At 39.0% G+C, this 16,712-nt stretch overlaps 1 protein-coding gene across 1 annotated transcript in view; it reads right to left on the bottom strand.

The window, feature by feature from the left end:
• Positions 1-2,013: 2,013 nt before the first annotated feature.
• Positions 2,014-16,712, bottom strand: part of CLCA1 (chloride channel accessory 1) — a gene marked incomplete at both ends in the record, with an annotated part of 32,218 nt that continues 17,519 nt past the window's right edge. The window contains 7 exons of the mRNA XM_080691077.1: positions 2,014-2,402; positions 4,093-4,332; positions 7,106-7,276; positions 8,553-8,814; positions 11,226-11,441; positions 13,367-13,473; positions 15,460-15,634. Coding sequence (XP_080547203.1) covers positions 2,014-2,402; positions 4,093-4,332; positions 7,106-7,276; positions 8,553-8,814; positions 11,226-11,441; positions 13,367-13,473; positions 15,460-15,634 — 1,560 coding nt within the window. The remainder of the gene's footprint in view (positions 2,403-4,092; positions 4,333-7,105; positions 7,277-8,552; positions 8,815-11,225; positions 11,442-13,366; positions 13,474-15,459; positions 15,635-16,712) is intronic.

Here is a 16,712-nt window from a genome sequence, read left to right as displayed (position 1 = left end):
GCCTATGACAGCCATGCTCTACAGAGCTGAGGTGGGGCCTTGTGCTCATTGCCACAGGGCAAGTCAAGTGTCCTCACCAGGTACGTGCCTTGGTGTTGTTTTGTAACTTTTATAAGATGATTCCCATCTGATACTATTCCCATTTAGTTGGCAAAAGATCTGGATGTACTCTCAAGAAATAATATTGAGTTTTAGGGTATAAATATGTTTTTAGTCTTGGAACTCTCTACTGTTGAGCAATTAGAACAAACTTGCATGTAAGAAATGCTAGTTATAGAAAACTGCCCAAAGGGCGTACAGTCCATTCACTCTCAGTTTTATCTTTAGGGAAATCTCAAAAGCTACTTGCATGGTTTGGCTCTTGTATACTTGCCTTTTTAAAGCAGCGCTGACATGGTCCCACATTGGTTTACAGTGAAGGGTGTTGTAATAGTGCAAAACTTGTTCTTGTGATTATTACATAGATTTTGCTGAAGCTGCAGCCCTTAGAATAATAATACCCTAATTTATTGATGATCCATGCATGAAGTTTCTTAGGAGTCTCTGGACTATAAAAGGTCATATTCCTCCTAAGCCTCTGGTTTACTTTTAATGGCAGACCCTGTTACTGTTGCTATGATGTATATCTCTTTTGTCTTGCCATCTGAGAGCACAAAATGAGATGTGTGACCTGGTTATAGTAATCGTACAGAACATTATATGCATTGAATTATATTGATCTTTTCTTTAGTTTTTTTTATATACTTGCCTCACTTCATCTCACTTCATTTTAAATCGTTTTATTGTGTTTAGGTATCTCTACCTATGTGTTTAGTGTCTCAAGTGTTGTATTGGTATATGGAAGGTCTATAACTAAAGAAACAAATCTTGGCTCAGTGTAGAAATGATAACAAGGTATTTTGTTTTTAATCATAAGGAGAACTACCCACACCTTGAACTCATTATGCTAATGAAGTGAGAACTTGAAATGATTTCACAAGACTCTCAACCCCTGGGGCAATGGGCACTGTTCTACTGCTGGGCCTGTACTTGCATTTCTTTCTCTTTTTATCTTTCTTCCTCTTTCATCCATCATTCCTCTAGCTTCTCCCATCTTTTTCAGCCCTTCTTCAGGGGGGGTTCGCAAGGTCCCCCTTCTCAAGCATAGCTGTGAGCATACCTGCCTCCTGATTTCAGAAATAAATTCTCAAAAGGTCTTTATTGCTTTCAGGAAAAAGACTAACTGTTAATTGTTTTTGTAGCTTCAGAACCTAAAATAGGCCTGGAACATAGTTTGAAGTTGATGAACGTTTGTTGAATGAACAGAGTTCCATTAAATAAGCTAACATATATGTAGGAATTAACAGGCCACTTGATACAAGGTACACAATAAACATTTATTTCTCAATCACTTTGCCTTCACACTTGGCCTGAAAACTATCCTTGCCACCTTATTTCCTACCACTGTGGCTTTGAGCATCACTGACTTGAAATTTCATGTACATAATATACATTTCTTGTCTATGGAAACTTCATCATGCTTTTATTCTAAGCCTACCATTAAATTTGTTTCTTAAATCTATCACCCTGGCTCACATCTAGAAAACAGAAAACATGTACCTGGTGATGCCAGTCCAAAGCTCCTATATGACAAGTAATGCCTTTTACTTTTATACAATTTGACTTGGGAATTTTTGGCATTCTTCAAAAGAAACAAAACCTTCTAGCAACTCTATTAGATTAACTGCAACTACATGTTCTTTTTAGCCAGCACAGGGCCTGAAAATGAATTAAAATTAAGCTTCCATTTATTGATACATTTATTGATACATCACTGCTAGTCTTCCAAATCATTATTAAAGGGCTGAGCAATGATTAAACTTTTGAATTCAAATGGATAACTTTTATACATATACACCCAGTACTCAGTATTTTATTTTATTACATAACCTCTGTAATAAAGTCTAAAATACATTTTTAGGAAACTTTATAATCAAATGAATAGATGATTTATTTTATTTATCCCATGAGAACTCAGTTCAAGGCTAGGGACACCTGCAATTCCCCTATCCACTTCCACATAATTTTTAAAATGTGAATGCCAGAAATAGTGCTGTTGATACTAATATCAGGACAGGGAGCAGGGGTGACATCAGGGCTGGAGAACTCTGGAGTAGGAATAAACAAAGATACACGTGCGATATTGGATATTTCTGATTTCAGATTGGTCTTATCAACAGCCTGAATAGCAATGAAGAGATCGGTGCCATTTTCAAAAGTGACGTTTTCTGGTTTAAACACAAAGATTTCCTCAGAGTTGGCTTCCTTTGGGATGAGGCCAGTAGTGTTCACTTGAACTGACGCATTGAACTTGTCTCTGAGATCAAGGATCCTCTCGCTTATCCGCACAATGTATTTGTGAGCTAAAAAGAAAAAGGGGAAAGGATGTGATTTTTAGTTCTCAAATCTTGAGTTTTAAAAGTCTCTTAGGAGTTATATTATCACCCCCCAAAGTTCCATCAGGTAAATGGAACCAATGGTTCATAGTTACAAAAGCTGATGTCTCTTTTAACATTCTTGTTTATATATCTGACAAAGTGATAAATGTATAATTGGATTGGTCATAACTTAAAGCTTTGATTGGCATTTCTGACCTCTTGACTGAGAGAAAGAGTCCTTTAATTATTATTTTGTTATTTATGGAGGACTTTTTTTTTTTTACATTAGTGCTTCTCAAATGTTAATGTGCATACAAACCACCCAAGAAATTTAACATGCAGATTCCAGTTCATTAGGTCTGGGGTGGGACCTGAAGATCCCCCACCTTTTTTTGTGGTACTGGGGATTGAACTCAGGTGCATTCTACCTCTGAGCTACACACCCCCTATTCCTTATTCTTTATTTTGAAACAGGGTCTCACTGAGTTGCAAAGGGCCTCACTAATTAGCTGAGGCTGTCTGGGAACTTCAATTCTCCTGTCTCAGCCTCCCAAATGCTAGGATTACAAGCGTTCGCTACCACACCAGCGAGGTTCCCCCTTTCTAACAAGCGTCTCCAGGATGCCCAAGCTGCAGTCCACAGCTCCCACTTTAAGAGGCAAAGTCAGGTAGGGCTTTTAGCTTTCTTCCAAAGGAAAGTTCTGCTCCATAGATATTTGTGCTCTATTCCAGCTCTTCCCCAGGAGTCATTCCTGAAAATGGAGTTTCCTAAGAAGCAGTGAGAATTTGGGGGAAAAAAACCCACAAAGCATTGCCCTTTTGGGCAGAAACCTCTCACTTTGCCTTTTATATTTGAATAATTCAGCTTGAGCATTTTTTGGCATCCTTCAAAAGAAAACAAAAACTTTTAGCAATATTATTAGATTAGCTGCAATTACATATCCTTTTGAGATTCAAAATTCCTGAAAATGAATTAAAACATATTCCCATCCAGGTGCACGCTTGTAATCCCCGTGCTTGGGAGGCAGAGACAGGAGGATCGTGCAGGTTTGAAGCCAGCCACACTGGCTTAAGAGACCCTGTTTCCAAATAAAAATATAAAAAATAGGTCTGGGAGTGTAGCCTGGAGGTAGAAGGGCTTCCAGAAACCCCAGTACCACCAAAACAAAACAAAACAAAACAAAACAAAACATATTCCCAATCATTGACACAAGCACCACTACTTTCTAGTATTCAAAATTATTATTAAAAGATGGAGTGATAGGCTGGGTGTGGTGGCACATGCCTGTAATCCTGGCACCTGAGAGGTTGAGACAGGGGTATCATAGGTTTGAGGCCAACCTCAGCAATTCAGTGAGACTTGCATGAACTTAGAAAGACCCTGTTTCCAAACAAAAAATGAAATAGGGCTAGGGGTATAGCTCAGAGGTAGAATGCCCCTGAGCTCAATCCTCAGGAAAAAAAAAAAGAAAAGAAAAGAAAAGAAAAGAAAAGAAAAGGTCAGCTTTTCAAAACTTTACACCTCCCTTATTCAAAAAGCTTTACCTTTATTTCAGGGACATTCAAGGTCCCCTGTTTCCCTTCTGTATCCCAGTGCATCTGCCTGCCTCACCTCTTTCTGCATCCCTGCTTGGCTGGTAAATCCTTTATAGGGTCTATATCACATTCAGCTTACCTCGCCCGTGATCATAATCGTCCCCAGGAGCTGTCCAAGTCAGACTAATGAGACTGCCCCCTTGGATTTGTGCCTTCAGATCCGTGATTTGACAAGGTGGAAAGAGGTCAGGGATGGGAGCCTTTGGGACATCAGAGGCCACGAATGAGCCTCCTGAAGAGGTTCTGCTGAAGCACACTTGCTTATCTCCAAGGCTATTATTACTCATTACAGCTTGTGGTTGATTCCATTTTATTTGACCTGTATTTAAAAATTATTCAGACTATGGTAAGCAACAACACAAAATGTCTCTACCTCCCTGTTTGCTTATTGTTTACCCTTCCTACACTTTATCTCCCCTCCTTCCCTCCTACATAATTCATTTTAAAAGCTTGGTGACAAAACTCCAAATTAGTTTGCATGGGAGGGAAAAAAGCAAAAAAAAAAAAAAAAAGATCTCATTTTCTTTATCTCACAGATATTTCCTGGATATTTGTGGAATAACCTTTTGGAATTTATTTTCATAACATTGGTCCAGGAGTTGTCTCTCTTCCAATTTTCTGTCTATCCTCATCTTATAATTCCACAAAGTCAATTTGAATACTACCTCTGTTTTAAACCTCAGACTTCCCCAAGAATTCTCTATCACCTAAATACTGTGTTTCATCATGATCTTTCCCAATTTTTGTATATGTACATCACTAACATTATGATGTGATAGTGAGACTAAGGTGCACCAGTAAAAGTATGAAGAAATTTTAAAAATGATGTTTTGTTCAACAAGCAAAATAATTACTTATCTAGACAATTCATTTCACTTTCTTCATATTTGTTTTATCTTTCTTATTTGATTATAATATCTCATGAAATATTTTATGTTATGAGTATCAACATTTTATGCCTTTGAAAGATTCCCAACTGTTCCAAATGAGTGTGTAGGAACTTTGTTCTTCCACAGTCCCAATTTCCTTCACATTATTGTTATCCTTTAAAAGTAATAGTGTTATTAAAAAATACTCTAGCCTGCCTGCCAGGCATGGTGGCGCATGCTTGTAATCCCCGTGCTTGGGAGGTGGAAACAGGAGGATCATGCAAGTTCAAAGCCAGCCATGCTGGCTTAAGAGACCCTGTTTCCAAATAAAAATATAAAAAAATAGGTCTGGGAGTATAGTCCGGAGGTAGAAGGGATTCCAGGAACCCCAGTACCACCACCACCACCACCACCACCACCACCACCACAACAACAACAACAACAACACTCTAGCCTGCTCAGAGTTCTCATACTTTCTCTTTAATAAAAATATTCCTATATCTAAACATGGCATTACTCAGAATTAATTTTCCTATAAACTCTCTTATTTAGCCCTTGAATTTTTTTTGTCTATAAGACATATTTATCCTCATACTCATTAACTTGGGTCTTGGTAAAAAACGAAGTAGGTGCTTTGGTGGATTCCTCTAAGTGTTCGATTTACTAACAGACTCCTCTTGATAGTAAAAATTATCAAAAGATAGAAGGAAGACGATTGATGCCCAGTGCCATGCTGGGCACTATCACTGTTATTCAGAATATGTTAAGCAACACTGTTAGGGGCTGTTGTAATGCTGCTGTGGGCTCTTTTCCTTTATTCAAGTAAAATTTGTTGAATAGGAAAATTAAAACTAATAGGCAGCTTGGTGCATGCAGATTTAACAAGTCTTTATTACAGAATCAGTAGGAAATAGAAAGAGAAGAGAAGAAAAAGCAGCATGCAAGCATGCTGGAAAGCCCCCAAATGGAACTCTGACCCCTTCTTGGCACCCCAGCCTTTAAATAGTTTGTATCGGTATGTTCTTATCAGCATTACCAAGGAAATGGACTAGTAACTTTTCTCTTAGCTAAGTGGTGCCTCTTTATCTCCTGGAAGTGCACTTACTAAGTGCATGCTGCCAAACATTCTACAGTGCTCAACAACTAATGCTTATTTGTACTAAAATGTCAACAGTGCCAAGGTTGAGAAACTCTGAATTAATCCTGCATTATTCTGCTTCACAAGCTCAGTGTTTTCCTCTTTTCTTTTTTTGAGCACAATTGGGTTTTATTTTTTAAAAAAGTTTTATTGGTGCATTGTATTCGTACATCATAATGGGATAAAAAAAACTTGTGTAGCCAGGCATGGTGGCGCATGCTTGTAATCCCCGCTCTAGGGAGGCTGAGACTGGAGGATCGCACGGGTTCGAAACCAGCCTCAGCTACTTAGTGAGGCTCTCAGCAACTTAGTGAGACCCTGTTTCCAAATAAAATATAAAATAGGTCTGGGAGTATAGCCCGGAGGTAGAAAGCCTCTGGGTTCTACCTCTAGTACCACCAAAAACAAAAAAAAAAAAAACCAAAAAAAAAACACACCAAAGCTTGTGTAGGCATGCATGCATGCATTGCCCAGTTAGCGCCTACCCAGTCCCCACCCCATTCCCTTCCCATCCCTCCTTCCCATGCTTGGCTAGTGGTTGACACTTATATGTTTGTTTAAGTGCATCATATGCTTTGGAGAGTTTCCTTCTTCCCCACTCCCATCCCCTCAGTTAGGTTGCCTTATTTGCTCTTCTATAGTATCTCCTTTTTCACCTCGAGTTCCTCCTATGACCCATTTCTCCTTAGCTTTCACATTTTTTTTTTTATTGTGGTACTGGGGTTCCTGGAAGCCCTTCTACTTCCGGGCTACACTCCCAGACCTATTTTTACATTTTTTTTATTTTTGGAAACAGGGTCTCCTAAGCCAGCGCGCAGCTGGCTTCGAACCTGCGCGATCCTCCTGTCTCTGCCTCCCAAGCGCGGGGATTACAAGCGTGCGCCACCACGCCCGGCTAGCTTTCACATTTAGGGAAAGCATCTGATTTCTTATTTTTTGTAACTGACTAATCTCGCTTAGCATAATGTCCTCCAGTTCCATCTATTTCCCTGAAAATAATGTAATTGTGTTTTTTTATGGCTGAATAAATTCCTCTTTACCCAAGCCTTCTACTTAAGCCAGGTATGTCATTACAAATTACTTACCATTTTCAATCCAGCCAGGTATGTACATGGGTCCATTCTGATTGGGTATCGCTTTCTGTTTCTCTACATTAACTCCTCCCAGAGCTCTTATTTTTACACTGTATCTTCCATTTGTATCATAAGCTATAAAGTACCTTGAGTAGACACCATCATCCTTAGCAGCATCAGCACCTTAACAGGGAAATAAAGGAAGCAATGAATATTCTGTAGGTAAATGGGCATTTGTATATCTCCAGTTCATATATGGGTTAAAATTTCTCAAAGCAAAGAGAAATTCAGCATTATTTCCAAGAGACCTTAAGATTTGATTATGTGAAGGATGAGGCCTACTTTTTCTTTTATCACTTTGTGTGTGAGTGTGCATGTACACATGTGTGTCCATGTGCTGTTTTACATGTGTACATCTTCTCATTCCTAATTTTTTCTTTTTGAAATCGGAGATAGTGCAATGTGTCTTAGTTCTACCACAAATAGCATGAGCTATGTGTTGAACTGAACTGAATTGGTGTCAGATCAAACTGAATTGCTGTATAAGAAAAAGTTATTATACAAATATTTGATAAAATTCACATTCTGCCAGGCATGGTGACCCACACTTGTAATTCCTACTCTTGGGAGGCAGAGACGGGCGCAGGTTCAAAGCCAGCCTCGCTGGCTTAAGAGACCCTGTTTCCAAATAAAAATATAAAAAATAGGTATCTGGGAGTGTAGCCTGGAGGTAGAAGGGTTTCCAGGAACCCCAGTACCACACACAAAAAAAATTTGCATATTCTTCATAGAGTAGATTTCGGTAGGAAATTCATTCATAAAATTTATCCTAATAAGAATATTTCCAAACAGTAAATAGATATGTTCTTTCTGAAAAGAAAGAATCTTTCTCTAATAGATTTCCTAAATAAAAGAATAATAGGTAGAATTTTCACTTTGGGGGCATGCTAACATAGAATCTTCATAGATATAGGAATCAAATAGAACTGCAATGGAATCCAACTCTGCTGCTTTTTGAATCTGACAGCCTGTTTCTTCACCTGAAATGTAGGTATATTATCTAAAAAAGTATGCAGTGAAGGTAAAACTGAAGATCTATCTATATACCTATACATACGTCTTTATGCCCCTGTATGTATGTGTGGGGAGTTTGAGGAGAGGAGGGAGAGAGGGAGAGATTAACACAAACATAACTATTACTTTATCTTCTTCACTTAGTTTGGGGAGCCTATTGAACTCAAGCCACCAACGCATTTTGGCTTTGCAGAAGCTAAGGGTAGCCCTTCTTCGTGTTATCCAACATTTTGGAGTAATTTTGGGGAAGCAGAGAATTTTTTCAACCAGACTCCAGTTGTTGGGCTCTCTGTTTCTAATTGTCCTCACTGTACCATGCCCTCCTGCTATTCCTTGCTTGCTTTTGGGGAAAAATAGAACATTTTCTAATATTTCAGGTGGTTACCTGCTCCATTGTCCAGTAATTCCAAGGTAACTATATTTCCATTCACTGATTCAATGAGGGCCGTGACATTGGCCCTGAGAATTGGTGAGGCTCCTTGGCGAATACTTGCGTAAATTCTCATAGGACTGGGGAATTTGCCTGTGTCTGAGTTCATTTTGGAGGTCACTGTAATTGGAGGCAGGGTAGCACTTGATGCACGGGAGGTGACAGTCAGAGTTAGAGTTTGTGAGCTTGCTTGCAGACTGTATTTCCAAATGCCAACCTGATCAAAATAGATGTAGACATTTCCAGTGAGTAACTGTGGGTGACAAGGACCGTGCTTTCGTGTTACCTTTAGGACAATCCTATCTGATGCAAGCATATTGCAAGAATATCCAAGAAGATGTGGGTATCTTTGATACTTTGTCAGACAAGGAAATCTTCAGTATGTTTTAGTTAATTACATGTTTCCTATTGATGATAGAAGGGCCTTCCATGTTCTTGGATAGGCAGAAAAATATTGTCAAAATGACCATACTATCAAAAAGCGATCTTCAAATTAAATGCAATCCATAGCTGGGTGTGGTGGCACACATGTGTACTATCAGTACTTGGGAAGCTGAGACAGGAAGGATCGCAGGTTCAAGGCTAGCCTCAGATACTTAGTGAGACTTTTTGCAACTTAGTGAGATTCTGTTTCAAAATAAAGAATTAAAAAATAGGGGTGGGGATGTAGTTCATAGGTAAATGCCTCTGGATTCAATCCCCAGTTCTGCAAAAATAAAAAAAAAATAAAAATAAACGAAGAAACAAATGCAACCTATATGAAAATATTAATGACATTCTTCACAAAACTAGAAAAAGTGGTCCTAAAATTCATAATAAAGAACAAAGGACTCAGAATAGCCAAAGCAATTCTGAGCAATAAGAACCATAGTGATGGAATCATAATACTTGATCTTAAACTATATTACAGAGCAATAGCAAAAAAAAAAAAAAATTGCATGGTATTGCCATAAAAGCAGACACACCAAATCAGTGGGAGAGAATAGAAGATACAGAGACAAATCTCACAATTATAATTTGTTGAGTTTTGACAAAGGAGTAAAAACAAACTGGAGATAAGATAGCCTTTTCAACAAATGATGCTGGGAAAATGATATCCATAGATCCCCATCTCCCCCTATGTACAGAAGTCAACTCAAGATGGATTAAAGACCTAGAATGCCGGGTGTGGTGGTGCATGCTTGTAATCCCCACACTTGGGAGGTGGAGACAGGAGTATCGTGTAGGTTCAAAGCCAGCCGCACTGGCTTAAGAGACCCTGTTTCCAAATAAAAATATAAAAATAGGTCTGGGAGTGTAGCCCGGAGGTAGAAGGGTTTCCAGGAACCCCAGTACCAGAAACACACACACACACACACAAAGACCTAGAAATTAGACCAGAACCAACTCTCCAACATATAGACACTAGCAGAGACTTAGTAAGATCTCCAAAGCCCAGGAAGTAAAATTCAGACTCAGTAAATGGGGTTGTTCTAATTTACACTACAATCCTGTATAAGAATTCGTATTTCTCCATGTCCTTGCCAGCATTTATTATTGTTTGTATTCTTGATGATTGACATTCAAACTAGAGTTTAGATAGAGTCTCAGTGTAGTTTTGATGTGCATTTCCCTGATTACTATTTTTTTGGTGCATTGTAGTCATACATCTTAGTGGAGTACAAGATGGTACAGGCATACATGCACACATCACTCAATTAGCCTTTATCCAAATCCCACCCTTTTTGATTACTATTGATGTTGTATATTTTGTCATATATTTGTTTTCCATTTGCATTTCTCCTTTTGAGAAGTGTCTGTTCAATTGCCCATTTTTTATTGGGTTATTTTTGGTGCTATGTTTAAGTTATTAATATGTTCTCTCTCTCTCTCTCTCTCTCTCTCTCTCTCTCACACACACACACACACACACACACACACACACACACACATACACTTGGAGAAATATGGCTGGACTAGAGACTATTATACTAAGTGAGAACAGCCAGTCTCAGAAAAATATAGGTCATGTGTTTTCTCTCATGTGGAAGCTAGAGAAAAAACAGGAAACAAAAGGGGCTTCTGATAAATGAGGAGAAAGAACAGTTGAATAGTGAAAAGGGTTGGGGGAAGGAAGTGGAAAGGGCAAAGAACAATAGAGAAAGGAAACAGTTCAAATAAGGTTATGTCCATGTACAAAGGTATTACTAACAATCTCACTAACACAGGGAGGGAGGTGGGGGAAGCTGGGTGGGATGCGGATGAAAACATACCAAGCGATGTGTGCATGTATGTTTGCATCACACTGAATCTCACTATGATATGTAATTACAATGCACCAACAAAGTATTAAAAAAAATAAAACAGGATAAGCCGAGTGTGGTGGCACATGCTTGTAATCCCCATGCTTGGGAGGCAGAGACAGGAGGATTGCACAGGTTCAAAGCCAGCCTCACTGGCTTAAGAGACCCTGTTTCCAAATAAAAAAGTATAAAATAGGTCTGGGAGTGTAGCCTGGAGGTAGAAGGGTTTCCAGGAACTGCCAGTACCACCATACAAACAAACCCAAACATTTTAGAATACAATTATTCTGTAAAAACTTTGTTATATCTTGTCAAACTGTGAGGAGGAAGAAAGCAGATCCCATACCTTGGCAGTGTCTGGGACTTGAAGGTAGGCCATGTTGGTGGCTGCATCCACTATAAAGCCTTCCTGTTTCTTCCCACTGGGGTCCCAGAGAAGGATCTGGGGAGGCTTTTTTGTCCAGGTAACAAGGAACAAAGTGTCATTTCCCACTGTGCTGTCCACAATCACTGTGCCGTTCATCCAGTCGTTGTTCTGGAGGGTTGATCCCTTACTCTCCAGCTGTAAAAAACAAAAACAATAACAAAAATGAACAAACAAAAAAAACCTTTACTTTCTGGAGAATACAGCTCTCATCTCATGGCCTTTTCCACTCCAACCCAACTCCCAAGCCCATTAAAAACTCTTTAGTGATATCCAAGTCCTTGACTTAGCATTAGGACTAAAATGATCCAGTTCTAAATGACCTTCCTGGTCTTAGCTTCCACAGATTTTCCTAGCTCCATCCAAAAAAGACTACTTTCCCCAAAGTATCCTTACGAATCTCTGACTCTATGATTTTATGTTACTCTTGGCTTTTCCTGGAAGTGTTTATATTACTCTCTACCTGTGTAAGCCTTACTCATCCTTTGAAATTCAGTTCAAATATGACTCTCCTCATGCTTCTTTCTTTGATGTCTATCTCATTTATTAGAATATAAATTATCTCTTCTTCCTATGAACTTTCAGGGGGTTTTATGTCTCTCAGGCCTCTTCGTGCTCAGCACATTGTGGTCTATCTTATCACTACTAGTGTGCACAGATCTTCTCTTTTACTAGACTATAAACCCTTAAGGGGAATTACTGGCTGAACTTATTTCTTACCCACATACAAACTGTCTGAACTACAAATAACTAATTTCTAGGCTCAGCATCACTGCAGTCCCTATTAAGTCAATGACCAAGGCGGATTTGTTATTTGGATTAGAAGAGAGAAGCTGCAAAACGAGGATTGAACTGGGGAAGGATTGACATGGTTTCTCTAGGAAATGTGGTTTTGAGTATTGTCTCCTAGAAACTAATCACCCACAATGATGCCTGTTAGATGACATATTGGCTGGTCCTGGGGCCTGGTTTTCTAATTTCACAGGTAGATTATGATTGATACTGAATGTGAAGGGCTCTAAGATCTGGTTCTTTTGGCAGATTGGTAAGCTAGTTCTGCTCATTTCTCCATCTCTTTCAATGTTAGGTTTGTAAAATAAAAAAAATAATTCATAGAAACTGCTTGTGAGCTTGTCCTTTCATAGGTCTCATTGCTTTTCTAGAACACATTTCTTTCTTTTCCAAGCCAGGCCATTGAGTATAATTTTCTAAATCTGTTTTAGGATAACCTGGATAGATGTATTTGCTGTCTTCCTAGACTGAATTAATGTTAGGTCAGTAGATCTAAAAGCCCATTGTTCAAAAATCTGTCATTTAGGCTTTGACATTATAATATCCCGCTATCTTCACCCAAACATTCATAAAATTCACAATGGTGTATGTGTTGATTGTTTACTATTTCTAGTTTAACAATTCATGTAATTTTTGCAACTGCTAGAAAGAGCATTTTTAAAATATTTCAATCTTTGTTGAAAATAGTCCCAATGCTTTTGAAATATACTTGGGTTTTCTTGAAAGTTCATACCTAGAGAAGAGTCCTTTGTCCTTGGTCAGAGTTAATGGCAAATCCAGGACCTAGGTCTCTGTATCTGGATGGACAGCATGGACTTTCACTGTGCAAAATGCTTTCAAACCATTATATGAAAATCCTGGCAAACATTAAGAACTTGAAGTAATGGAAAAATAGAGCAAGAAATCCCTGAATACTTGTCCCAGAAAATTTGTAATTGAGATGATCTACTCTAAAGAAAATTCTGAGCCAATTTATTGCTGTGGGTGCTTTTAGCAGATGTTAAAAAAAAAAGAATTCTTGGGTCCATTATATATTATTTAGCTGGTTTCTATGAGAGAGTCACTTAGTTTTGTTTCCAGACAAGTAAACACTAAATGCCTTATGTAGACAGTGTTATATTTTAGGAATAATGTACAGTCCCAGGCTGAACCTTCTATTTTAATTTTAATTCACTATTACAGGAATATAGGACTTAAAAATGTAACCACTGAAGTCTTCATTTTGGCTATGATTATGTATAAACATGAAAAACCAAAGTAAGAACTCCAACCTGGATGGAACGCTGTGAGAGAGCTCCATTTCCTGATGAAAGGGCCCCGAATGCATCGATGAGGCCATTGCTCTGAACTTGATCGGAAGCGTATGTCTGTAAACCTCCTAAAATGCATTACATTATCAGAAGTTATATTCCAGGAAGAAAATAGTAACATTTTATCTGTTGATAAGATAGCAGAATACATCAATACATATTCTATAGAATTATTAAATTAAAAATAGATCAAATATACCCCGCGCTTGGGAGGCTGAGACAGGAGGATCGCGCAGGTTTAAAGCCAGCCTCAGCTACTTAGTGAGGCTCTCAGCAACTTAGTGAGACCCTGTTTCCAAAATAAAATATAAATGAATCTGGGTATAAATAGATCTAGGAGTATAGCCCGGAGGTAGAAAGCCTCTGGGTTCCACCCCCAGTACCACCAAAAAAAAAAAAAAAAAAAAAAAAAAAATAGATCAAATACATGCCAAATTAACTCAGAAAAATTGATGCAAGCTTTTTAATCCTGGTAAGTAATAGCTTCAGTAACAAGTTTGTCATTTGGCTACTTCAACTATCTGCAAATCAATCATTAATCTGTGAGAGGCCAAAATTATAACCATAAAATCTACATTTTAAAGGACTCACACTTTCATGAGAAAATCCATCAAGCCTAACTCCAAGCTGGCTGTTTTGCTCTTATATGAGATATAATTATAACAAATACAGCTTTAGAATTTTTATCTAAGTCAGGAAAGACACATATGTGATAATAGCAATAAATAACAGTGGAAAAAGGGATAGTTATAGAAAAATAGGATATATAATACAAAAAAAATATATACCAGGCCTGGCAATCTTCGATTATTTAGAATAAATATAAGATAGTTGGTGTGAAATCATGTTTAAACTATTATAATTCAATACAAAGTTAATAAAGGTATTTTAGCAAGTTCCCAATATCCCATCCATATCCCTATTCAGGCAAATGCATCTCTCCTTCCAGGTCTAAGTATTGGCTACTAGTGGATTATGGCTGCTTCCTTTATCAGTGAACTACTTTACCCCAAAGGACTATCCTAGCTAAACAAACACCATGTCCCTCCCCTCTGTCCTGCCTTGACAGCTCACAGCCAGTGACTGATGAACACAGCAATCCCTCGGTGGAGGTGCCACCAAGTTCATGATGTAGTTCTTGGTCCAGAGCCCCTTTTTGGGGTTAGCCTTCATCCAGCTTCTAAATCTGCATCAGTGCTTAGCTCCTTCCCCTATTACTCCTGAGAGCTCTCCTTCTATAAGTCACATGCACCCATATCTCTTTCTTAAGCTGTGCTTTTAGAAAATTCAGCCCAGGACAGACAGTACTATGCTCATAGTCCATCATTTTAGCTGCCCTAGAAGGAATCTTAGTGTAACAATTTATATCCCTAATACCAAGTTTAAAAAAAAAAAAGGGAAAGGAAAAAATGTGCTCACCTACTCTGAAAACACCAGGGAAAGCTGGGACTTATTACAGTTATCTGCTTGCGTACTTGTGTATGGGAGTTAGATGTATGATACACTAATGTTCCACATTGTCTGCTAAGTTTTCAGTGTGACCTTCTTCTGCATTGTTCATCAGGCTTCTGGTCCTTCCCCTGCTACTCCTTCTTCCTTTTCAAGCTCTTTTTTCTCTGGTCAAGTTAAATGTGGCCCTTTTTTGTGCTGCATAATACTTTCTTTTGCTAATGCATCACTTGTATCATATTGGTATGTAGTTAGTGGCTTGTCCTGTCTCCTCTGGATCTCTTGGCCAGCTGCTAGTTGGAAGTGGGTGCTACTTGGCCAACCTGTTAGATTCCTCCTAGTCCTTCTAAGGTGCCTGGGAAGAGAGCTCTGAGTCCTTACTAGGAAGCTGTGCTTATCTCATCTTCTCCAGACTAGTCTAGTCCTAGAACCAAGGCCTTAAAATAAGTGGGTGGAGTCATTCCTTATGGCCATTTGGGGGAAGGGCACCTAGTTGGCTGAGAAGATTCCCCTCCACCTGTAACTGTTGCCTTGAATTCCCAGGTCACTGGAGCTCACAGTCCAGCAGGAGACAACCCAGCAGGCTTCTGCAGGTCATTCCTCACCCGTCATTTTGGAGAGCTCCTCCAGTTCTTCAGCTGCAGAGGGCCCCAGAGCGACGGTGTGGATAATGGCTCCACTCTGCTTCACCTCCTCGAAGCACCCGCTTATAGCGTTGTCCTCCCCATCAGTCAGCAGCACAATCTCAGCGCCGTCTGTGGGGTACTTCTTCTTAATTACCTAGGGGCAGAATTCAGGGGGAGAGTTAGCAGACCCAGGGGGGTTGTGAAAATTGCACTTACATGGGGCAAAAGGAGAAGTTCCAGGTGGAATAAGCAAGAGTGTCTGAGAGTGTTCATGAATCTGCAAGGACACACTTTCAAGTGTGGTGACATCACAGAACTGGACAATGGCCATTGTTTTGGCTATCCTGTCACATAAAGGTATGCTATGGGATGCAGAGAAGTTCTAAGGATGATCAGCACTCAGAAAGCATCAAAGGTTTTCCTCATTTCCTTTACCTGGTCTCTTTTGGACAGGCTACTACAGGTTCCAAGATGCCTTCAGAAAACATCCTCATGATGGGGTTACATTTGGGGGATATTGGACTCAGAAAAGATTTTTTAGCTTGTATGATATTCACAAATCAAACAATATCCAGCTGTTCATGGCTGTCATTGGTTCTACTTGGCCATGACCCAGATCATAGGAATAGGTGCAAATTGTAATATTCCTAATTAAATAAAAATAAAATATTTTGTTCCTATTAATCCATCCCCAATTCCCAGTTGTCCTATGATATCTATGTCTCAATTATTTCTGGTAGGTTCAGATACACACACACACACACACACACACACACACACACACTTGTGTGTATGTCTTTTCTGTCTAATATATACATCCATATTAGACAGGTTACTGTCTGAAAGAAGATTTTTTTTCTTTTAATGTTGAATAAGATTATGATGGAAAGCAGACAAAAGAATATGCGACCTATTTAAGAAGAGGAAAGCAAGAATCCAGTCTTTTCCTAAATGAATGGAAGGAGAGACCCAGCAGTAGGGGAAACAAGCAATTAAATCTAATTATTGCCACCTCTCCTCTCGGGGCAGAATTCTAGAACAGAAAAGTATTGTAATTAGGTTGAAAGGAAAGTTGAGGGAAGAGAAGACTTCTGCCCCACTCCTTATTTGAACTTTGAGAGGTGGCCACCACACAAAGCAGCCTTGATGGTAAGAGAAGAGAGCAGAACTGTGACAGTAGCAATTTAAAAGAGCTGAAACCCACCGGGTGTGGTGGCACACGCTTGTAATAC

This window comes from Muscardinus avellanarius (assembly GCF_963383645.1).
Source record: "Muscardinus avellanarius genome assembly, chromosome: 3".
Lineage (NCBI taxonomy): Eukaryota > Metazoa > Chordata > Mammalia > Rodentia > Gliridae > Muscardinus > Muscardinus avellanarius.
The sequence above is the reverse complement of the archived record's forward strand: the minus strand, read 5'-3'. Positions and strand labels throughout refer to the sequence as shown.